The 23,506-nt window shown below is 46.8% G+C and overlaps 1 protein-coding gene across 4 annotated transcripts in view; it reads right to left on the bottom strand.

Annotated features, from left to right (window-relative positions):
* Positions 1-23,506, bottom strand: part of MYH10 (myosin heavy chain 10) — an 81,928-nt gene that overhangs the window by 11,311 nt on the left and 47,111 nt on the right. For 3 of the 4 annotated variants that reach the window (XM_030287582.4, XM_072937128.1, XM_072937129.1), the window contains 22 exons: positions 22,368-22,466; positions 21,460-21,603; positions 21,064-21,159; positions 17,575-17,693; positions 16,985-17,137; positions 16,443-16,616; positions 15,007-15,180; positions 14,172-14,286; positions 13,091-13,153; positions 10,394-10,587; positions 10,046-10,167; positions 9,656-9,725; positions 9,398-9,558; positions 8,715-8,823; positions 8,497-8,628; positions 7,137-7,343; positions 5,919-6,056; positions 5,334-5,457; positions 3,011-3,182; positions 2,024-2,236; positions 1,778-1,922; positions 556-762 (listed from right to left, as the gene is read on the bottom strand). In XM_030287582.4, coding sequence (XP_030143442.4) covers positions 556-762; positions 1,778-1,922; positions 2,024-2,236; positions 3,011-3,182; positions 5,334-5,457; positions 5,919-6,056; positions 7,137-7,343; positions 8,497-8,628; positions 8,715-8,823; positions 9,398-9,558; positions 9,656-9,725; positions 10,046-10,167; positions 10,394-10,587; positions 13,091-13,153; positions 14,172-14,286; positions 15,007-15,180; positions 16,443-16,616; positions 16,985-17,137; positions 17,575-17,693; positions 21,064-21,159; positions 21,460-21,603; positions 22,368-22,466 — 3,131 coding nt within the window. The remainder of the gene's footprint in view (positions 1-555; positions 763-1,777; positions 1,923-2,023; positions 2,237-3,010; positions 3,183-5,333; positions 5,458-5,918; positions 6,057-7,136; positions 7,344-8,496; positions 8,629-8,714; positions 8,824-9,397; positions 9,559-9,655; positions 9,726-10,045; positions 10,168-10,393; positions 10,588-13,090; positions 13,154-14,171; positions 14,287-15,006; positions 15,181-16,442; positions 16,617-16,984; positions 17,138-17,574; positions 17,694-21,063; positions 21,160-21,459; positions 21,604-22,367; positions 22,467-23,506) is intronic. The other variant, XM_072937130.1, reaches the window with a different exon arrangement.

Raw genomic sequence — 23,506 nt, 5'->3', positions numbered from 1 at the left:
AAAAGTTACTGCCAGGTGCCAGCTTATTATTTTGGGCTACAGTACTCCTGAAAGCTTCCCCACAGAGAGCTGGGCCATTGCTTTTGGAAGTGCTTTAGCTGGATTTACCCTGCTGTGGTTCAGAAGTCAACCATGGCTGTATTTATCCTTCCATTTCCCGTTAGAATGGGCCTGTGCTTGCATCCCCTCCCTGCCAGGCTCCCAGCTTGGAGCACCAAAGCAAACCTGTGACCACCATCAATTTTTGCTCATCCCTATGGGAAAGCTGAGCCCAATCTACTCAATTCCACAGCCAAGCCAAACCCAGCTGGCTGAGCAGAGCTCCCTGCAGGATCTGCTCCCCAGCATGGAAAGCACATCCTTCAAAGCCACTGAACTCTCACACAGCCCAGGACACTCAGGATTGGTGTCACAGCACCACTTGGAGGCCTCCCAGCTCCATGAGAGCCCTTGCTGGGCTCACCTCCCACATCAGCCACAGGCCATTTCTGCACATGGTTACAACTTGGAGTTCCTTGCCTGATTTCCAGGATTTTAGGGCTTCCAGAGCCTTACCTGCAGCTTGTTTGCCTTCTCAGCCAGCTCCACCCTCAGCCTCTCCCCTTCTGACACCTTTGCAGTCAGCTCCTGCACCTGAGCATCGAGTTTCTTCCTCTTGTGCTCAGACTCTGCCTTGACCTGCTGCAGCACCTTCACCTCACAGGCCAGCTCCTTGTTGTCAGACTCCAAGCCTTGCTTGTTCTTCTCAAGGTTGGCTTTGAACTAGGGAAGAGGAAAGGGAAGAACTCTTTGTTGCAGGTGGAGGTTTCCTGCAGGTTCCATGCTCAGAGGGAAGCCAGGGGCTCCGCAGGACGAGCAGCAGAGTTTGGAATGCTGCTGTGACACATTCTGTGTGTGCCAGGGGAGCGCTGAGGGAATTGGGCTTCTCCCTCAGGCAGCAGCAGGGGCAGGATCCGGGATGGCAGCCCTGGAAATGCCTGCTTTGGTGGCACTGCAGGGAGGAAGGAATGTGCCCATTAAGGGATCAGCATGGCTCATCTCACAGAAATAAAAGGGAAGACAGGAACCAAAGCTGCCCTGATTTGAGTAGGCAGAGCAGCCTGCAAGTGCAGAACAAAGCAATTCTCAGCACCGACATTTGTCAGAAGCCTTTCAAAAAGCAATCACTGGCATCAGGGATGTTTAAGTGTCATTTTTGCTTTCTCACCAGAGCTAACAGCATCTTGTCACAGGAGCTTTGTTTCAGATTGCAGGGTATTTTTCCATCTTTTCATGCTCTTATTGAGAATATTTATTGAATAAGGAGCAGAAGACATGCAGAAGATTTTCAGGTGAATAAAGCTGGTGAAAATCACAGTTTAACTACTACATTTCTCACTTAATTTAGAATACTAAGGAAGCTTGTGCAGTATTCACAATACATAAAAACATCACCACAGGAGAGGTGAATTCACACACATTTGTGAATGACCCCAGCTGTAATTTCAAAAACTAGACACTTATTTTTTTGGAATAATTCTCCTGAACAAGACCAGGAGCCATTAGATCCACCTGTGCCTCCTGCTGCTGGTGAGCAGAGGACACAGCACAGATGTGCTGCTGAAAAGCTGCAGCACTGTCAAACCAACGTGACCAATCTCAACAACTGGGATGGATTTTTAGGGGACAGCTTTGCTCTGTGATCATGGAAAGCCTCAGCTCAGGTCTCCTGGAGGGAACCATGCTGCCTATGGTACTTAGAAAAAGCCCTGAAGCAGCAAGTTCATTTTCTGCTCACCCTTTTGGCCTGTTCAAGCTGTTCAGAGAGCTCCTCCAGGGCAGTAGCATGCCTCTGCCTGATCTCCTGGATCTGGGCTTCGTGGTTTTTGGTTTCCTCCTCAATTGCTTTCTTCAGTTCAGCCACCTCCTGCTCTCGCTTTGTCCTGGAGGAAGCACAGAGGATCACCAAAAAATCAACACTTCAGTTTTTCATAAATCACAGATGAATTTCAGAGGTGCTTTCTTACACAGACCATGATCCTACCTCAGCTCTTGCTGTGCTGCAGTGGTATCCAAAGTATCTTCCAGTTCGGTTTTCAGAGCCTCCAGCTCTTCACTCAGATCCCTTTTCTGCTTTTCTGCCTTGTTCCTTGATGCCTTCTCAGACTCCAGATCCTCCTGGAGCTCTGCAATCTGAGCCTGCAGCTCCCTGATCACCTTCAGTGCATTGTTCTTCTGAACTGCTTCCTCATCCCCCCTGTCAAACAGGCACACAGTTACTGGGACTGCCCCTCCTCTCAACCCCCTCTGCTTAAATTAGCTGCAAGCACACCTTAACTCTTCCAGAGAATAAACAGAAACATTTATAGAATGCTTGTGTTGGAAGAGACCTTCAACATCACCAAATTCCCACCCCTGCCATGGCAGGGACACCTCCCACTATCCCAGGCTGCTCCAAGCCCTGTCCAACCTGGGACACCTCCAGGGATGGATGAAAGACACCACAGATAAAACCAAGGCGCACTGTCAGAATTATCAAGCTTTAGTTTACAGTCATGTATTCCAATTTTGCAGATCTCAACACTGCCCCAGAAATGCTCCATCTGTAGAATTTTCTCTTCCTGCAAAACTATACTTAAAAAATGCAGGTGGTGTTCAGCATAACATGGGACTGCAGGGGTATCACACAAACCCAGATAAAGTCTGTCCTGCCCAGCACTTTGTTAAGACCCACTGAGAAATACACATTTTTCCCATCCTGAGGCCAAATTTTGGGAGATTAAAAAAGCCTCCAGAGCCTAAACACTGTTATACCATGTGAAACTTCTTTTTGCAGGTTTGTGGAGCCAGGATGCTGAGGGATCCCTGAATTCCTGTAAAGGATTCCTGTAAATTTGCCTTGTCTGTGCACAGCACAGGCCTCCAGAGTTGGCTGCTGCTGCAGCATCCCAGCTCTGACTGCAGCCAGAATTCAAAACTGGAATTCAAAACTGGAATTCAGCCTGGGGGAGCAGCTTTGTGCCACACTGACCTGGCCACAGCACCCTGCAGCTCCTCCTCCTTCTTGGCCAGCTGGATCTTCAGCTCCTCAATCTGGGCTTGCAGCTCAGCTATTTGGTCCTGCAGGTCTGTTGTTTCCCCATCCAGTTTTCTTTTAGCTTTTTCTAACTCTTGACGGGTCTTCTCCTCCTTTTTCAGGCGTTCTAAAGGAAGCAAAGAATTAAATTCCTATGGAATTGTTCCTCTTGTCACCCTCAGGGGCTCTGGGGTGGCAGGAAGGGTGGGAAGTTTAATTTATGTTGCCCCAATTCCTTCTCCAGCCTGCAGAAACATGAAATAGCAACGGAGAACTGCATGACTTAGCCAGAAAGACAGGGGAAAGTCTCTGACAACTGTAAATAGTTTGAGATGAGGCAACAGAAACATCCTGGTAAAAAATAAGGAGTGGGATCTGACAGAGCAGCTTGAGCTGTTAGGCCAGATAATCAGAGACATCAAGACCCAAAAAAGAAGATAAAAAAGAAGATAAACCATGGACTGGAACAATTGCGTGGCTTTGGAAGGGCTAGGCCAGACTCCAAAAGTCTACTGGAAAATAACATAGCTTAAAGTAAGCCTGAACAAACCATTTCCCAAGGATCTGTGCTGTTTAAGCACATCCCAGCAGTATTTAGCACAACCCTGCAGGACCTCCTGGGCTAGCCAGACCCGAGGGGCTCTCAGGGCCCAGCCCCAGGAGCAGGGCCAGGCAATCCCAGCTCCAAGGGCACTGGCACATGTGTGCAATTCCAAGTGACTGCAGGAGTGCCCTGGTCAGTACTCTGTGGCTCTTCAGAGCAGAGATCTCCCTCACACCCTTCCCAAAACTCCTTCTGGACTAGATGGAAAGGGAGCCATGGTCAGGAACCAGCTCAGAGGCACCCTGGGCTAGCTGGGATATTTCTCCACTGCTTTTCTCCAAGCAGTTTCACATTCCAAAAGAATTGTGCTTTTCCCTCTGTTTTTACGTGAAGCTCCTGGTGAGTGACAGTTACAGCAGTGACAAAAGACCCAATTTTGTAATTGAGAGAGTTCACAGCAAACTGAATTAATTTTTTTCCCCAAATATCAGTGCCTAGCAGTGCCAAGACTCCAAGCAGAGAGACCTTAATGGCTTCTTGATTCATCTCCAAGACTAAATATCATTTTACTCTGCTTTCCTAGCCAAGAAATTGCATGCCTTAAATATAAACTTTAATTTCCACCTCTAAGATCATCAGTCTTGGAATGGCTCTGTAACCAAACACATCTGTCAAGTTCCTAGTCCTGATTTAAGCACAGAGCTACTCCAGCATTATTTTCCAGTGAGTAAAGCTTACTCAGACCCATCTTAAAGTCTCTGAATGCAACTGCTAAAGACAAGGTTCATCAATCACTGCTACCCCTGTTAGTTCAACACCTGCCCACACAGATAAGGTAAAACTCTGATATCCTTCCAGAAGCACATCAGCCTTAAAATATGCACCAAGGCAGGCCCCAACACACCAAGGGCAAAACCATTTCCTAATCAGGGCACAGAGAAACAACTTTCTCTATTATTTTGCAGCTTTGATTTGGCAGCTCATTAATGTTGCACAGTATCTATAGTAATTAAAAAAGAAAACAACACAAAATAAGGAAGGGTTGCATATGGGGCAGGTTTAACTTGTGACAACACTGGCAAAACAATCAGAAATAAATGGCTAAAGGAAAGGAACCATTTTGGATGGAATCATGGAATGATTTGGGTTGGAAGAGACCGTAAAGCTCAGCTCATTCCAACCCCTGCCTTGGGCAGGACACCTTCCACCAGAGCAGGCTGCTCAATAAAAATAGAGCACTATAAAATATATCTATAATGAAGATAAATATTAAGAAAAGGGAAAAAAAGAGATTTGCTTATTGAAAAAAGCTCTGGAAGCCTGAAGAGCGCCTGCTGCCATTCCTGCAGGAATACATTGCTCTGGTGTCAGACCAAAGTGGGAGAAGCTTCCCAGGAGCCAGGATGTTTCCCCTTGGTGCTAAGGGATGCAGGCAAGAGCAGGAATTGCTGAGTGTGTCTGTGAGGGACATGGATTCTGAAAAATGAAACGCTGACGAGCTCAGCAGGAGGCAGACTGAGCAGGCAGATGCAGCAGGCCTTGCAGGAGACACAGATTTCCTGCAGGAGACGTGGATTGATTTCCTGCAGGAGACACAGATTTCCTGCAGGAGCTGCCTGCAGCAGCAGCTCTGGGTCTGCCCAGCCCAGGTCACCCTGAGCAGACCCTGCAGCCCTGCCCCAGGTGATCCATCCCCCCTGGAGCTGCTCCCAGGCCGTTCCAGGCACAACAAACCTTCCAAATCAGTGATCATCATTTCCTGCTTGTTCTTCAGTTTGGCCAAGTTTTTGGCTTTTTCTTCTTCCTCAGCCAGCTGAGAAGAGCATTCAGCAATCCGATCCTCCATCAGCTTCTTTTCCTGGGAGGGAGAAAAAACAACTTCAGCACAACTTCAAATACAGGAATGCACAAAACCGACAGAGGGTGTCAGAGAGCACAAGACTCTGTTACAGGTTTTGTTTCTAACACAGATTTAATTTCAAGTGATTGTCAATACCAAGGATCAGCTGGAAATGTTTGGAACCATGAACATTTATTTTCCAAGACAGACCTGGAATTCAGCACACAGCAGGCCTGGCTTTGGGGCAGCATTGGAAATCTGTCTGCAGAGAACAAGGGCAGCTATAAACCATTTTTCAAACCATTTTTCCAGCTCTAAGATTTGGGAGAGTCATGAAACTGGGAGGAGTCCATGACAAACTCCCTCTGAATGTCAGCCCAAACTTATCTCCAGTGTCCCAGCCCAAAGTGTCCAGGTGTCCCAGATCCTGTGACAGCAGCTTTGGGAGCTGTCCCTTGGCACCCCCACACTGCTCCCACCTTCAGAAATTTGGAATTTTGGTCCTCCAACAGCAGGATCTCCTCCTCCATCTTCTTGATCTTTGCTTCAGCTGTCACTTTTTCAAGCTGCAGCTTCTGCCGAGCTCCCTCCTCCTCATCAAGCTGTTCCTCCAGGTCCTGGGGAGAGAGACAACTGCATCTGTGCATTTTCCAGGCTGGTAACATTTAGGCTTTTTTAACTTAGTGACAAAGATGTGTCATTTTGAAAAGCCTCTTGCCCTAACACACTGTAACCCCACGTTTGCTTTGTTAGATTCATTGACAGATCCATGATCTGGGAAGGAATTAAGGGCCATGGGATCACATGGGATTTTTGATGCTCTGAATTCCAGCTTTGGCTGAAATGTGCTCTCTAGGAAACACACACTCACTGCCACAGTCTTCACCTTCCTAATTCCAGCTACAAGATAAAAAATCTGTAATTAATGACAACCAGTCAGATCAGGCTTTATGTCAGAGGGTTCCCAGCACACTGCACCTGAATGGGGCACGGGGTGGAGAAAAGGCAGGACCTGGGAAGAAATTCTACAGGAGACAGCTCTCCTCATTTCAATATCACAACTTATTATAACATCTGAGCCAGTTCAGTTATTGACACAAACAGTTAATAATGCCCTGTGCTTCTGAGAGTTTAAATATGATTCATTTAAATATGATTAATAGGCATTTTTAAATTGCATCAAAAGCTGTGAAAAGTGAAGTTTATTTCCTCTTCAACTACTTTTAATATTTTTAAAGACAGGTAAGTTCTCAGCTACTCCCTTTTTCAGGGCCACCATTATTTAAAAGGAAGCATCTAAATAATCTGATTGTCAAAAAAACCTCAATCAAGTAACTTGGAGGAAATTACACTGTCTTAGTGAAGTCAAGTGAGTAAAATCCCTCATGATGCCCCCTGGATTTCAGTTCAAAAGGAACATTTCTCCCACAAGTGACACCATGCCATCAGCCTGTCCCCAAGCCCTGTGCAGCCCTGCCTGGCTGCTGCCTTTAATGATCGCTCAGCACACACTGACAGGGCACCCTGGCTTTCCCTTCTTCCTCACCTGCCTGGCACCACACAGAGCTCATCACACTCAGCACAGGGAGAGGAGAGGAAAAAAAATCATCTTGTTCCACTCAGGAGCCAAATTCTTCTGTCCTGTAGAAGCTGAGGGAACTTCCCCATCCTACTTCTCCAGTCACTGAGAACCATACCTGGATATGGCCCTGCATTTTCTTCTTCTCATTCTGCAATATTTGGTTTCTTTCCTCTTCCTCCTCAACCCTGGACTCCAAATCATGGAGAATTTCTTCCAACTCTTGCTTTTTGGCAGCCAAGCGAGCCCTCATCTCCTCAGCCTCTGCAAAGAGCTCTGTCTCAGCCTGGAGCTGCTCTGCAAGGATGTTCTTCTCCTCCAGAACCTGCAAATACAAAAGGCAGTAAAGCTTCAGAAATGACACTTCAGAGACTCTGGTGAGAGATTACACCTGTGACAGCCACAAAGGTACTTAAACACAAACCCTGTGAGGAACGTTTGAAGGAGCTGGGGTTGTTCAGCCTGGAGAAGAGGAGGCTCAGAGGTGACCTCATTGCTCTCCACAGCTCCTGAAGGGAGGCTGCAGACAGGTGGGGTCGGTCTCTGCCCCCGGGCAGCACTGACAGAACCAGAGGACACAGCCTCAGCTACGTCAGGGGAGGTACAGGGTGGGTATTAGGAAAGAATTTTCACTGAAAGAATAATAAAATACTGCAATTGTCTTCCCAGGGAGGTGGTGGAATCACCATCTCTGGATGTGTTTAAAAAAAGACTGGACATGGCACTTGGTGCTATGGTCTGGTTGTGGTGTTAGGGCAGAGGTTGGACTTGATGGCCTTAGAGGTCTCTTCCAACCTCCTTATTCTGTGATTCTGTGATTCTGTGATTCTGTGATTCTGTGATTCTGTGATTCTGTGATTAAAGGCCACGTTCTGCTCCAGTTCCTGCCTGCCAGGCCCACATCCCAAACCAAGGACTTCCAGAAGGGGCTTTAGCAGCAGTCCAGAGGACAGCAGCTCTGGCTGCAGCAGCATTTCCTGCACTGCTCCCTGCAGAGTGGCACAGCACTGCCATGAGCTGATCCTGCCCCTCTGCCCAGTCCCAGTGCCCATCCCTGAGGATGCCACTTGTCACTGGACGTGGAGGCACTGACTGCCACCCTAGAGGTGCCCACCCATCCATGTCTCTCCAGGATGCCCACGGGACACAGCAAAGGCAAAGTGCAGGGAGGTGACACTGAAACTGCTCTTCCTTTAGTCACCACATTTCTGCCATCACACAAAGCCACCAGACCTGCAGAGCTGTCCCAGGTGTTTGCCCACAGCTTGCCCAGCCCAGGCACAGAATGACGCTGCCACACAAGCAGGTTTTGTTTGTTAACATGTTCCTGCCTCCCTGGAGGAGCAGCTCTTGCTGTATCTTCCTGTTCCACATTCCAGCAGAGTGGGACTCAGCTCAGCTGATCCTCTTTTGCTCCCTCAGATGGGACAGAGCACAGTCCATGTCCTGCATACCAAAAGCTGTCCTTGGACACAAACCTGTTGATGTTTCCTTTCCATTTCCTCAAGTTCTGCCTCCACTTTTGTCTGTTTTTCTTTCACCTTCATCAGCTCCTCATCCTTGGCTTGAAGCTCTTCTTCCTGACGAGTGACCTGAAGAAGAGGCTTCACCTGCAAGGGTTTGAAATGAAAATGTCAGACCCTGCCCTCACCTACTTATAGGTGAATGAAACAGAAAAGAACAGAACAGAAGGGACCTTGGTGAAGACTCTCCACCACTGCCAGTGCCTCAGCTTCAAATACGCAGCACAATTCCTCTGCAGGATTTTCAGTGCACTCAGCTGCTGCTGCTTCTTTGCAAAGGCCCTGAAGACAGGAAAAAGTTAAATAAATAAATGTGTTAAATACAGCTGAGCATCATTTAATTTTTAGGTTACCCAACCCTACGACACTTACAGACCATAAATAGGCTTATTGATAAGTTTCAGTAACTACACTGAATTTATGAGTTCTTGCTCCTATGGAGTCAGAGCAAGAGCTGCATTCACCATTTCCAAAAATTAAAAATGCTGTTTGCTCTTGCTCTCAACAGGATTTTTTTCTTAAAAAGACAAAACCAGGATGGATTAGCTACTTGAATTTTTAAAAAAGCAACTTTCCAAAGTACTTCCAGGAACCTCCAGTGGGACAGTAGGAGAGACAAAGGAATTTGCAGCCACTGAAAAGGGCTGTGTGTGCCACAAAGGCAAGAGCAGGGAAAGGAGATATTGTTAAGGCATGAAGGTGCAAATTCTGCCCAGGCAAAAATCCACTTAATACCAGGATACAATTACAGTTCCTCAGGCAACACCCTCAGAAAATCTCTCCTGAAATTCAAGTTTTAAAGCACAGCTCCCTATCAGAGGGTCAAAGGAAGCTCCAGTCCCAGGAGCACACTCACTTCCTGGCCAGGTATCCCCTGCACACTGCCTGGAAGAAGATGATGATGTCTGTGATCTTCAGATCCCGCTCCTCCTCCAGGTGTGCCAGGACTCCAGCTCGGAAGAAGATCTTGCTCTGCCCAATTCTGTACAAGTTGGGGTCCAGCTCCAAGGCTCTGATCTAAACAGACAGGCAAGGGCGTTGTAGTTACAGCAAGAAAAGGACAATTCAGGGGAATTTTTCCATGTTTTGACAATATTTAGCTATGAACACTTACCATACGCTCACAGGCTTGCTTACCATCCATGAAACCTTTGGGAATTGCGTTGGGAGTGAGGATCTCGTACCTCAAAGGCAAATGAAAAAACACCTTTACATTCAGCAATGTGATTTATAGGATAAACTTAAAGCACAAACTACAGTGACCAAGTCACAGTTAGGGAATTTCTGCAGGAAGCTTTTCCAGCAGCGAATTTTGGATTGTTTCCCCTTGCCTACTGCCTTTAGAATAAACTGCAGTAGTTAAATACATGAAGTTCAAGGCCTCACAATCAGGTTTTGATTTTCTTTGAGCTGGGCTGGGGGAGGAGGGAGGAGTGTGGGGTCCTCAATGATTTAACAAGGAACTTTAGCTCCTAAGAACTCAAAAGGCTGCTGCTGCTGTTACCTCTGCCTGAATTCCTGGAACACGATCCTGTTTGGGAATCCCTGCCGACAAATCCTGATTCCTTCCAAAACCCCGTTGCACCGCAGCTGGTCTAGAACCAGATGTGGGTCCAGTTTTCCAGCCTGGATGAAACAAAACAAAACAAGGATGATTTTCAGTGGTATTAGTGGCAAACTGCACGTTCAGTTTCTCAGGCCAGAAGCCAGCAGGTGAGTCAGGGGGTGTGCAGGGGATTCTGAGGGGACCCCGCTCTGTGTGACAGTGGAACGTGGCTGGAGGAGAAAGGCCCGGCCAGGCTGCAGGACTGAGCGAGCAGCAGTGAGAAGCAGCAGTGGCTGCAGCCCCTACCCTCTTCTCGTGGTTGGGGATGATGCAGCGCACGAAGTTGGGGTTGGTGTTACGGAGCGTGGCCATCAGCTTGGTGAGGGACTCCTTGTAGAGCTGGCCCACGGTGCGGAACATGCCCTTCTTGGTCTTGTAGGCAGAGCCGAAGGCCGTCTCGGTGATGCCGGTCACCTGGTCCAGCCCCACGATGCGATCCACTGCGGGGACAGGAGGGAAGGGCTGAGTGCCCCGGGCTGGCAGCGTGGCCAAGAGGGAAGGAAGGGCTGAGTGCCCCGGGCTGGCAGCGTGGCCGTGGCACGGGAGCAGCAGCAGAAGCTCGGGGACAGCGCCGGGAGCGCCGGCGGGCGAGGCAGCGCAGCGGGACCGCGACACTGTGCGCAAGCTCGGGGACCAACAGCCACAAACTCATCCAGCACGGGAGTGCAGCTTCGGGAGGTACGGGCTGAGATATCCAGCTCTTTGCTTGCAGTTCTACATGACCAGGAAAGCCGTTTTCTGCTTTTAAATCAGCTTTACGGGGATGTAAATCCCAGCTCGCAGGCAGCTGAGTTCTTACAGCGCACAGCGTTTCTGGGCTGAACATTTGCAATTACACACCTGTGCATGAAAGTCACTTACTTTAGTTCATGTTTTAATAGAAATTTGCAGTAGAGTTGGAAATAGTGTTATTTCTAAACTTTATAAAGCTTCAGAGGACACACATGGGTTTGGAGATTACAATATCCACATGTGCATTGGAGGGAAATTTGTGTTACAGCATTTTAGCACTCCCATCATTTGAGCCACTATGATTCAGGGAGTCTGGCTGTGAGTGGGGCACCAGTAACTGTGTCTGTGTACCCATAGGTGCCAGACTCGTGCTCAGCTGCTATTTTGGAAGAGTTCTTCCCATTTTTAAATACACCTGCAAAGATCTCCCTACCCAAAAGACAAATTTCAAACCAGGAAAACTCCACACCAAAGCACTTCCAAGCTGCCATAAAGCATCACAATAGAAATTTGCCTTTGATTTTTTTGAACATTTTGGGTAAGGATCTCAAGGGTTTGTTTTTCAGAAGCACAATTAGAAATGTGAGTGCCATTATGAAAACCTTGAAGGTGATTCCATGTGCATGTCAAGAATTGTGTTAACAGTTCATTAAAAGATACACAGGTGGTTTAACACCTCAATAATTACAGCACTACAGTGCTTCTTAGGACTGAGCAAATCCCAACATTTGTGGGTTCTCCAAGAAATCCAAGCTGAGCAGCCAAAAACAAGGAACTATTTGTAGGCCTCAGCTTCAATTTTGTCACATTATCTTCAAATTCATTTAAACCAAAGCAGAGGGAATCATGCTTTGCTACCAGAATCATCTGACAAATAAGGGGAACTATTTAACTTCTTACTAATATTCAACTCGTCAAAGGTGTATTAAAAAAAAAAAAAAAGGGGGAAGTAAAAAGCAGAGAAAAACAGGACAGCAAATTTGAATAATCAGTTGTAAGTCTTGTGTGTAGAGCAGAGCCTAGATCCTCCACAGGGTTTTGAACACAAGAATTAAACTTCTTAAAGTTGGAGAAATAAGTAGGTGGTAAGATGTTTATAAGGCCACATCCCAAATATTTGAAGCAGAATTCAGTCCCAAATCAGACATGGATAGAGACTGCAGGGAGTCAGTTTTCGAGAGAATTAAATTATTGTCCATATTAGAAACCTGCACCCACCAGGCCCCACTAAGGACTGCGACCACTCAGCTTTTTTCACCGTGTACTTCCTACAATTTAGTAAACAGATCTGGTCCTGCAGAGTTTTGTTTTGCTCCCCTCTGTGCTCCAGCCCTAAGAGGGTGATTTATATTTCAAACAGGATGACTGGAGTTAAATGTAAGCTCTGCCTATAGGTTTAAAGCATGAATTGCATGACTGGACCATCACCCCTGGCTGGAGCCCCTGGATCAAAGCTCTGCAGGAATTCCTTTAGGAACACCCCTGGTGTCCTCAGGGATGGGATGTATCAGGAGTGGTGAAAGATAAACCCAAAATCTGAGGGCACAACCTTCACATCCATGTGTATCTAAACTTGGGGAGAGGAATCCAAGAAGGATGAGGAAGTTGACCTAAATATCTCAAGTGTCTTCAAAGACATTCCAAGTGCACTTCTTGATTTCTCAATACCCAAAAAAAACATCTGCAGCTTATACAAATATTAAAATTAATAGGCTTTTAAATAAAAGAACAATTCCAACAAGGCTGGAAGAAGTTTACTTCACTTTCTAGCCCCACTAAAACTGCAGCACTCATCCTGGTACTTCAAAACATTCTTGAGCTCTCCTTCCAAAAGGACACAGCCACGTCCTAAAACATCCCAGAGTTTTGTCAATGTTGGACTGCAGAAAGAAGCTTGATAGTGTTCCAAAGCTTTTGCATTCTCTCAAATGCTTGCAGCTACCAGAATTGTCACTTAGAGGCAATTCTACATCTCCTCATGGAACCAGGAAGCCACGAACCTTTTCATCTGCAATGCAGAACTGGAGATGCTTTGTGTGTGTGCAGCAGCAGCTGGACAGGAATGCACTGGGGGCCCCAGGGGGGCTGGGGGGGGTTTTACCTAAATTCAGCATGAAATGAGAAGTTCATGCAAGCCTACGAGCAAAAATGGTTCTCCTGGAGGTACAACAGCCCTGCCTTTAGTAGGCCTAGTGTTTTATATCCATTCACCTGGTGGCTCATGAAGACCAGAAATATTGTCATAGAAACAGGCTCTCTGAATATTCTGAATCTCTAAGGCAGAGAAACAGCAGAAACACAAAGACAGAAGAGCAGATACACAAAACACTTGAGTTAGTAAAAACAACAGGTTCATCAATTGCAAACACACTTCACTGTGCTACAAAAGCAGTTAGGCCACAACATATTCCATGCACATTTCAATGGTCTGTGGGAACAGGGTTTGAGGATTTGGACCAAAGCACAATTGCTTTGTGTGTGTCCTCCAAGGGAAAGGGGCAGATCCCCAACCAAAAAGTTCTTTACAGATTTGTTAAAGCTGCTCTCTGTGGCTGCCCAAAGAGGGAAACTCAGCATTAACCTCCAGCACCACCTAAGTCACAATCTTTATTTCCTCCTCTAGTAACAAACCACAGGGTTTGTATCCTTTCACATGGAAATATACTCTAATCAGTAGACTGTGATGTTAAAAAGCAGAATAGATAAGTCCCTGCTAAGTATTTATGTGGCTATTTCTGCTTTTTGGAGTCATTTGGTGCAAGTGATGGGCAGGTAACCTGGCTGAGCAGCAGGTAAAACAGGATTTGATTTTAATGTGCAGTATCTCAGCACTGCTACAGCTGTTACTGCAATTCATTTTAGGAGATGTGGATTGCCAGAGTACCACCCACCACTGCACAGGGAATAACTGCTGGTGCTCACAGAGACAGTGTTTACAGTTTTACCAACAGCAAGAACCACCCCAGCTGCTCACACTCGGGACTCCACTGCAGCAAGTCCCAACCAAGAGTTTTGGACAAGATTCCACATGAAAGTGGACACAAACAAGTAATAAGTATCAGTTCCAGTAATGAACATGAGAAGCAGCTACTCAGAAATGGTACATGTGCAAGGGACAGAGGTGCAACTCAGCTTCCTTGGTGTACTTTGGGCTCTAAGTAAGAGAGAAAATGCTGTAGATATTTACAATGGAGAAGTGGAGGGTGAGGAAGGAACAGGCATAAAAAAACCCCCCAAACAACTCATCCAGCAAGGTGAAATGACCAACAATCTGTGCTCAGAGCTCTCTTACCATCCTTCCAAAGCTCAGCCACGAATTTGTCTGAGGACTGGTGCAGGAGCGTGGCCACATTGTCGTTCAGGGGGTCCATGTTCTTCATCAGCCACTCATCTGCCTTGTAATCCACCTGCAGGGCAGCCAAGGGCAAGGCTCAGAGCAAATCCAGCTGCAGCTTTCTATTCCTCAGCATCAAACATCAGAGGTGTTCCCCCCTCAGTGCCAGTGCCCAGAAATCACAAAGGCTGGAAAAGAGCTCCAAGCTCAGATCCAGCTCTGCCCTGGCTGCTCACATTGGCTTGCTGAGCCTCCTTAGGCCAGCTCAAAGAGCCACAAGTTTGTATTAATGGGAGTTTTCTTCAAAATTCAGCAATCTACTTCTTTATTACTGACAGCTGGATGTTTATTTGCTGCCCAGTTTGTTGTCAAAATAAGGTTTCACTGTGAAGGAAAAGCAGCTCTAGGGTAGACACCAATCACTTTATCTAAATTCTTGGAGAGTAAATTAAGGATGTGCTGCAGCATGATTTTTGAAAATTTCTCTACAATATTTACATTTAAACACTTGTTTCTACACAGAAAACAAAGTTCTTATCTTTAAAGGGCTAAACCTGTGGTTTCCAAATAAATACCAGCTCAACAGCAAAAAATCATTGATACCAACCAGGGCTTTATCCCAACACAGGGAGCCCTAAAACTCCCTAAGTCCAACAAAATCTCTGTAGCCCAGCATGGTCCTGCTTCAACCAAGGCAAAAATTGTCTAATTTTGCATCCAGGCTTTGGAAAGAAAGCAGAGTACTCTCCCCAAACCAACCTTTCCAAACAAGAATTTAATGTGGAGCCCTTACCTTCCCTGCATAGTGAATAATGCAGAAGTCTGCTTTGTCCTTTAATTGTCTTGGCTTTTGGAACTTGGAATGAGTTCCTTGCTCTTGGACCAATTTCTCCACAAATGTCTTGTCAGTAGCTTTAGGGAACCAGCATTCTTCATCCAGCAATGCCAACACACCAGGAGGATTTGCCTGAAATGCAGTTTGATAATGTGTTCATGTTTATATATATATATATATATATATATATTTCAAACTTTAATATTTCCAGTGCACCTCTGAACACCACAATAAGTGTAGTCCAAAATGCTTCAAGCCTAATTTCAGCTAAAACAAGCTGTGCAGGAGTCCAGGTCAAGATTAAGGCAGATCCAAACAAAGTCATTCCCATGTCCATGGGAACACTGAGCTGGTCCAGAGTTGAGCAGAGCCTTGCTTTCTAAGGGTTTATACTTAAAAGGTTCTGAGGGAATGCAAAGTTCACCGATTTGGTGAGAGATGTTTCAATGTACCTGGCATCTCACTTACAGAACAACTGTGAGGGTACTGAGGTTTGCTTTTAAATTAATAAATAACTTCAGGTGTTTTAGGATATTCACCTAAATATGTGCACACTGAGGGCAGCCACACTTGTCCCCTGAGGCTTTCTGGAGGAGATTTTACCTTCCAAGGAGGCAGAACTTTCTCAGTTCCACACACAAAGTGCAGACCTTTGATAACTGAAACAAGATTTCCCTTTTCCCACAGGAAAGCAGGAATGCAGCTCCTCTGCTGGTCAGGATGCACAGCAGCACTGGGAGCTCACCTGCACCCCGGCATGCACACAGACAGGTAGGGAGGAGTACTGCAGAGGCCCAGGTTTCATTTAAAAGGTTATGAGATGGAAAGAACAAAATTTCAGGAGTCTCTGTTCTCCCCATTTGCTCCTCCTGCTCTTCAGCTCCCATAAATCGAGCAGCCAGAGGAGGATGTTAAAAACCACAGTGACTAAAACACTTTAAAGATCCTGTTTTCCTATTTGCAAGGCAATTTTCTGAGGGGAAACTCTCCTCTACTCGAAGCTTCAGGAATTTTGCTATTCTGCTTCCTTCCAATGAAGGAAGTCTACCACAAGTCTTGGAAAAACTTTCTACCTGAGTCCCAAAGCTCCTGCACCACAATGGCACAGTTTAATGACACTGACAGGATTAATGACTTCATTAGCACCAGGGAAAAAGATATAAAAATAGCAGCTTCATATCTTGAGCTCAGTGTTTTACACTGACATAAGGGCAAAATCCCCTCTGGACAAATCCTTTTATTAACAATACACGGTGTTTTAGATTTGAACCTCAGCATTCCAGTTATTTCCCTTTTAATGATAGCTCCACAAGAAATGTCTCATTTGCAGGCAGCAAAAGCCAGTCAGCACTCCAAGCTCTCCTCCTCAGAGCATTATTCATGTGCAAACTTACAGGTCTTTCAATTAAGTCAATGCAAGGCTGCAGATCCAGGCCAAAATCAATGAAGTTCCACTCGATCCCCTCTCGCTGATACTCCTCTTGCTCCAGGATAAACATGGTGTGGTTGAACAACTGCTGCAGCTTCTCGTTGGTGTAGTTAATGCAGAGCTGCTCAAAGGAGTTCAGCTACGAGAATAACATCAGTGTTCAAGAATGACTCAGTGACAAGACACCACAGATCTGGGAGTCAGAAATTTGACTTTATAAGGAAATTCTCCAAAACTTTGCGAAGTTCGAATATAACGTAAGGAAAACTGGAAAGCAATCCTACAAATCTCCATGACATAAATTATACTAGGAACAACTATCACACATAAAAGAAGTATTCAAGATTAAATTATGACTTTTTGGCACTGTAATTTTGGGCTGCCAAAGTCTTTGTACACCCCAAACCAACCCCTCGTGTAACCTGGCTGCCTTCAGTGCCTCTGCAGCGTGTCCTGAGCCCACAGAAGAGGGCAAAGGAACACCTGAGCAGGGCTATCCCCACGTACCTCGAAGATTTCAAAGCCAGCAATGTCCAGGATGCCAATGAAAGAGGCTCCCTGGCGCTTGGTCCTGTCCAGGGCTTTGTTGATGCGGTGCACGAGCCAGCGGAACAGGCGCTCGTAGGTGGCCTTTGCCAAAGCTTCCACTGCAAAGTCCGCCTGAAAACCCAAACAGGAACATTTATTTCCCCTGGAAAAGCCATCAAAGGGACACGGACGTGGATGTTAACACAAATAACTCGGTAAAGGAAGAAGCTGGATGGAGTTAATACCAGCGAGGAATGAAAACAAGCAGTAGGAACAGTTTGGAGTTTGATCAATGTTAAGAAAAATTTCTTTCTAAACTGTTCCACAAAAACAAAAGGTCTCCAAGTATTTGATAATGTCACAACATGAAAGGATGAAACCAGGAGAAAGACAAGGAAAGGGAACGGTTTCTTCCATTCTACAAATGACTTTTACCATATAAGAACATTTCATAAAGACAGTAAAGCTTTAACAGAGCAGCAAACACTCAAAGCCAATTTTCTGTGTTAGGAGCTAATGAGGGTGAGGCAGCTTCCCTCAGTGTTTAAAAAGCACCTTTTAAAGCTCACCTGCTCTTTGGTCTGGGCCTTCTGCACGTAGTCCCTGCCCACCTTGATGCGGGGGGTGAGGATGGCGCGGGTGAACTCCATGACGTTCATTCCCAGCAGGTGGCAGAGCTTCTGTGCCACTACAGAGGGACACACAGGGGGACACGGGGACAGAGAGACACAGGGACACAGGGACACGGGGACAGAGAGACACAGGGACACAGGGACACAGGGACACAGGAAGGGAGCACTCAGACCTGCCCCGACACCTGGGAGCAGCTCCTGTGGCATCTCAAGAGCTGCACCAGCGCCCAGGACAGGGCCCAGCCCCGGAGGCAGTGTTCCCAAGGCTGGCAGAGCTCTCCAGAGGGACACAGCTGGATGTCCCCGGGGAGCAGGACACGCTGGAATTCACCAGGTGGCAGCTCATTAACAGCTCAGGTACAAGGGCTCATTTAGCTGCTTTAAAAGGGAACACATCCCTTTCTCATCCCCAGGAAAAAAGGACACTGTGGGGACATCACACACCAAATCCATCATCCCAAAGGTGCCTGAAAATCTGGCTCAGGGCAGGCAGCTGTGCCAGCACAAAGCAGGGATGTGCCACCTTGTCCAGGAGCTGAGGACTCCCCAGCCCTGGCAGTGCCCAGGCCAGGCTGGACCCCTTGGAGCAGCCTGGGACAGGGGAGGTGTCCCTGCCATGCAGGGGGCTGCAATGGGATAATCTTCAACCCAAACCAGGGTGGGGTTCCACGTATTTTACACAGAACACCACCACAGGCAGCAGTGCACTTCAGCAGCAGCACCCCTCTGGTGTCATTCATTATTTAAATAGTGCATTACCCACTCCTGCTGCATCATCCCTTCCCCTGGACACGAGGCCCAGGAGCTTGGGTGGCTGTGATTGCACACTTCTAAAAATGACAGTGACACCAAAGGTATTTTTAGGTGCAGGGAAGTGTTGCCCTTTAGCAGGAAGCTCTCCACACCACCCAGTAACTTTATCATCTGATAGTTCCTTGTACTGTCAAAATGAAAATAAAAAGCTGTTTTTTCAAAACAGATGTTCGTACTAATACATCAGATTTTCTGCTGCATTATTTCTTTCTTTACTATTAAAAAAACTATTATTGCTCTTTAATGTTGAGATTCTCTGTCTGGCCATATGTTCACTAGAAGGGTTCATGACCTGACACACGAGCAGTGAAATCAGGGGAGTGTCACAAACTGAGCACTTCCTCACCAGAGCTACAAACAGGAGCATTTCTGGGCTCTGAGCATACAAATATGCATCAGATAAAACCCACAACCTCAGGGGCCAAGTAGGAAGTGCTCTCGGGATCTTTAAAACAAACAAACAAATAAAACAGGAACTTGAAAATATTAAGGTGCCACGGGATACTGTAAAGGATACTGCAGTGCAAGGAAGGAGGGTCCCAGAGTACCCCAAATATCACACTCAGCTCCTTACACAAACCAGGGACATGGAATTGATTGTCCCAGCCTTTCCAGTCAGTAACAAACTGTGCTTCAGGTGAGAGTGACACCAGTGAAGCCCAGCAGGTGTGATCCTCACCATGGCATTGCTGAGCCACTGCAGGAGGCTGCAGCCAGCACTTCTGAAAATGATCCCAATTCCAAGTGCAAACTGTCACATCCCAGAGCAGGGCTGGGCCACCCTACCTCAGCTGGGCTCCTCCTGCACTTTAAAATAAGCATCCTTCATCTGCAGATCACAGGATGGTTGTGGAGGAAGGAACCTTAAATATCACCCTGTTCTACCCCCTGCACAGGCAGGGGCACCTCCTTGTTTGTTTGTGATGAGAAAGGACCATCTAAAGGTGTGACTGAGAAAACCCTGCCTGTCCTGAGACATGTTTTATTGCTGCTGGGGTTTGAAGAGAAAATTCTGAATTAATTATAAAGCCAAGATACCGAGGAGCTCCTATCAGAGGTGAACATGAACTTTGTGGGATTGCTTTGAACTTCTGCCCTCTCAGCTGAAAGGGCCCTTCCCAATCTGGTGAGCATGAAATGATTCTCCAAGCACAGCTCCTCCATCCTCCTAGGCCACAAAGGCTCTGTGGCTGCTCTGCTATCTGTACCCGAACCCAGGATTTGCTTATCTACATTTCCCATCTCCAGGGGAGAATTTTCTTGCCATGTTCTTTGAATGGGTTCCCATCTCCAGTGCCCACACAAACTCCTTCCATGCACAGAGCCAGCACCTGCCTGTTCACACCCAGCTCAGCCTCTGAGCAAGGGGACTCCCTGCCAGGACACACTGATTTCTCCAGAGGATGCAGGGAAACCCCTCACAGTGAGATGTGACAAGAAAAGAGAGATCAGTTACACTCAATTTCTTCATAAGATGCAATAAATCCTTAAATACAAGAGGACAAAAATATGCTTTAATTGTGACCTGAGCTTTTCATCCTTTTGGTTTTAGAAGTCAGAATTTTGTATCCAGCACTATAAATATCCAAGAGTATCAATACATTTATAGCCAGTGTTGTAATTCAGAATTGATGTCTAAAAACCAATGGTAATGCAACTAAAGTCAGGACAGCCAAGAAGCATCTCTATCTTTCCACATGGACAATGACCCAGGTGGGCTCTCTAAACCAGCAGGAAAAGCCCCAAAAAACTGACCCTTCACCCATCTCACTGCAACACAGAATAGGCCAAAAGCCAGGTCAGTAACTACCGACCTTTAACCCCCAGCTGGGCAGCAGCCACTGCCCCCAGAAAGGACAAATTTGGGCATTGCAAGTGACCCAGGGGCTGAGGAATTTGGGACCCCTGCAGAATGAGAGCAGAGAAGAACCTGAGCTGTCCATGTGCAGCAGCTCCTGCGAATGTTGCTTCCCACTGTCCTTCGTGAGAACATTTCAAAGGCTGGCACTGCATCCTTCAATAAAAACCTCAAATGTGCCTCTCAGCAGCTTCCTTTATTTTTTTTTTTTTTTTTGGGTGGGGGAAGAGATATATCTTTCAAAATGCTGATTGCATTGCAGGCACTGATAAATTCAGTGTCAGCCCCGCTGCCAGGACACTCCAGAAAACAGGCTGCTCTCAATGCAGCATTCCTGTCTTCAGCCACTGCACCATGGAAGTTGTGCTTGGCTCCAGGGCTCTTATCATTGGCAACAAAACTGCTCTCAGCAACCAAAGAAAACAAACTGATTTAAGCATGAACTTCTTCCTAGGGCTTAAATCTTTGGAGAGAGCAATAAACAAGATTACAACCAAAATACTTGTTCAAAGCTTAGCAGCAATGCAAACAGCATCAATTCCCCTGATGGACACTTGCATTTGTCTGCAGCAGGAGGTGGAAGGAGAGAGGTTTAGGAATTGCCTGCTGGTGCCATCAGCCCAGGCCTGGCCTCATTTTGGCCCAGGGCACTCCCAAGGATGCTCAGCACTGCTCTGAGCTTGGCAAGAAGTGCGCTGGCCAAAGGGCAGGAACTCAGCACAAGGCCAAGGACAGCCCCAGACATGGGAACTCACCAGTGTTCTCTGGCATGGAGGCCTGATCCGTGTTCCTCTCCTTCTTAAAGGAAATGTTTCCAAACTGCAGCACTGAGGACACCACTTTCAGCATTGCTGTGATAACAAGAGACATGTGCATCAGTTTCATGGCACAGCTGAACAAATTCTCCTGTTTCTTGTGTCACTTCCCTTCCAGATTCCAAGGAGAAGTTCAGGGAGGAAATACCGTTTGTACTGTGCTTTTTGGGCAAATGGCTTGAATTCAACTCCAGCTGGAGTTAAGCAAACATTTTCTTCAGGCTGTCAAAGACACTGAAGCAACATTAAATTTGGTGACATTCAATTAGCTGTGTGTGTGTGCGTGTGTATAAAAGGGAAAAGGACACTGAAAATTCCAGAGGTTCCATAACTTACACAAGATCTCATCATGTGAAAAGCCCATGATATGCATGGCTTCCATTGTTTCCTGGAAGTTGTCCTTGTCTTGTTGCCCAGGGATGGGGATGTAGCCATTAGATAAAAATCTGTAATTGTTAAATCCTTCAAGCAGTAGGTCAGCTGTGTTGGGGGGAAGGGGAAGAGACAGAAAAATAAGCTCAGAAATGCTGTTCACACCCACCTGTGCTCTGTTCTCACTCAATTCCCCAGCTCTGCTTTAGGAAATCAGTTCCTCAGAAATGGCTACAAGCCAGGACAGCAGCTTCTGAAACCCTAAAAATACCAGTGCACCTCCCAAGCCGAGGCCAGACTCAGACTCTCTCCCTGCAGCAGCCTCCATGATCTCCCCAAGGCATTAAACAGCACACAGAACATTACCCAGGTCCAGCACCATCTCAAATCCTCATCTGGCATATCCCAAAAGGAAATCTGTACTGAAAGGTAACAGACCCAGGCAGAAATGCAGGTGGGGATTGATAATCCCATCAAGGACGCCGAGCACCAGTTTATCTCCTACAGGAGGAGTGCACCAGTTCCCTGGAGTCTGTATCTTTATGAGCTTCACTTATCACAACCTACCAGGAATTCCCAAGGAGGGGAAAGAAGCCCCACAGAGAGTTTAAATAACCACCCCAGCACTCTGCAGCTCCAATCCAGGGATTCCCAGCCAGAGCCTGCCCAAACTGGGCTTTGGCATGGGCATGGAATGCCAGAGTGGCTGCCCAGCACTTGGATAAAACACAGCAGTGATTTCAGGGCAAAGCTACCCGGCCTCTCCTTTTAAAACTCACCATTCATGGCCAAAGAACAACTCAAACCCACCCTGCAGCCCTGAAATAACCAATGCAGCACCCAACAGGTTCCAAATGGCCATCCCAGCTTACACTTGAGGTGCTCTCCTGCTCCAGCCAGCAGCTGGTAGAAGATGTGGAACGTCCGCTCGTCCTTGGCCTGACGGACGGCTCGGGACTTCTCCAGCAAGTCTGGCATCACCTGCAGTCAAGGGCCACCTGCAATCCTTGCTTCAAAACACACACAGAGCTCCAAAGCAGGCTGTGGAATCAGCCTGAGACCAAAGGGAGTTTTAGGAGCAATGCCAGAGCAGCTGTGGCTGCCCCTGGATCCCTGGCAGTGCCAAGGACAGGCTGGGCAGGGCTGGGAGCACCTGGGGCAGTGTGAGGTGTCCCTGCTCTGGCAGGGGTGGCACTGAGGTCCCTTCCACCCCAAACCAGCCTGGGATTCTGTGACTGGACTAGGTCCAACATGAACTTTTAGTGACTAGGTAAGAGATGTCCAGCTGAGACTGTTCATCTCACAAACTCTTGGCATTTCTACACTTCCATCCCTTGGCTGTTCTCCCTGCATCCCCTGCATCCCCTGCATCCCTGCAGCCACCACTGTCTGCCATGGATCAGCTGCACTTTTGGTCATGGGGAGCTCCCATCCTTCTCCATCACTTCTATTGAGGTCAGAGCTGAACTTGTAATCCCAAAAAAGCGGCAGCTGCTGAACTCAGGAGTCCTTTATTATCCAATGTGCATTTGTCACTCCTTCCAAGCCTTGCATTTCTCCACAACAATCCACACTGCCTTTAAACAGCTCCCAGATTCAATTTCTGCAGCAGGTAGTGACTGATTAGCTGTCATGAGCTGTAATCTTATTTAATTTTTGTACTTCTTGATACCCCATATTGTAAAGCAAATGTAGGACAGGGATCTGAAATGACAGTGGCAAGGATGAGATCCTGTGATGAAGAAGAAATTCTCCAAGAGTTAAATCCTCCTGTTTTCACAAAGCTCTGGGCAAAACAACTCATCTGGACTTTTTCAAAGGCTGCCTTCATTCCTGTGCTATGGTGAATGAAAAAAAAAACACTTATCATTGCAGCATATTTTGAATAACTATAGATCTTTCCCAGCCTTATTGGGAAATCACATTTTCCGACAATTCCAAACATTTAATGTTCAAATCAAGCAGTTTCAAAACACAGGAACCAAATGGAAACTTAACTACAGCATTGTTT

The sequence above is a fragment of the Taeniopygia guttata genome, chromosome 18, assembly GCF_048771995.1.
Source record: "Taeniopygia guttata chromosome 18, bTaeGut7.mat, whole genome shotgun sequence".
NCBI lineage: Eukaryota > Metazoa > Chordata > Aves > Passeriformes > Estrildidae > Taeniopygia > Taeniopygia guttata.
This window is presented reverse-complemented; position numbering and strand designations above follow the sequence as displayed.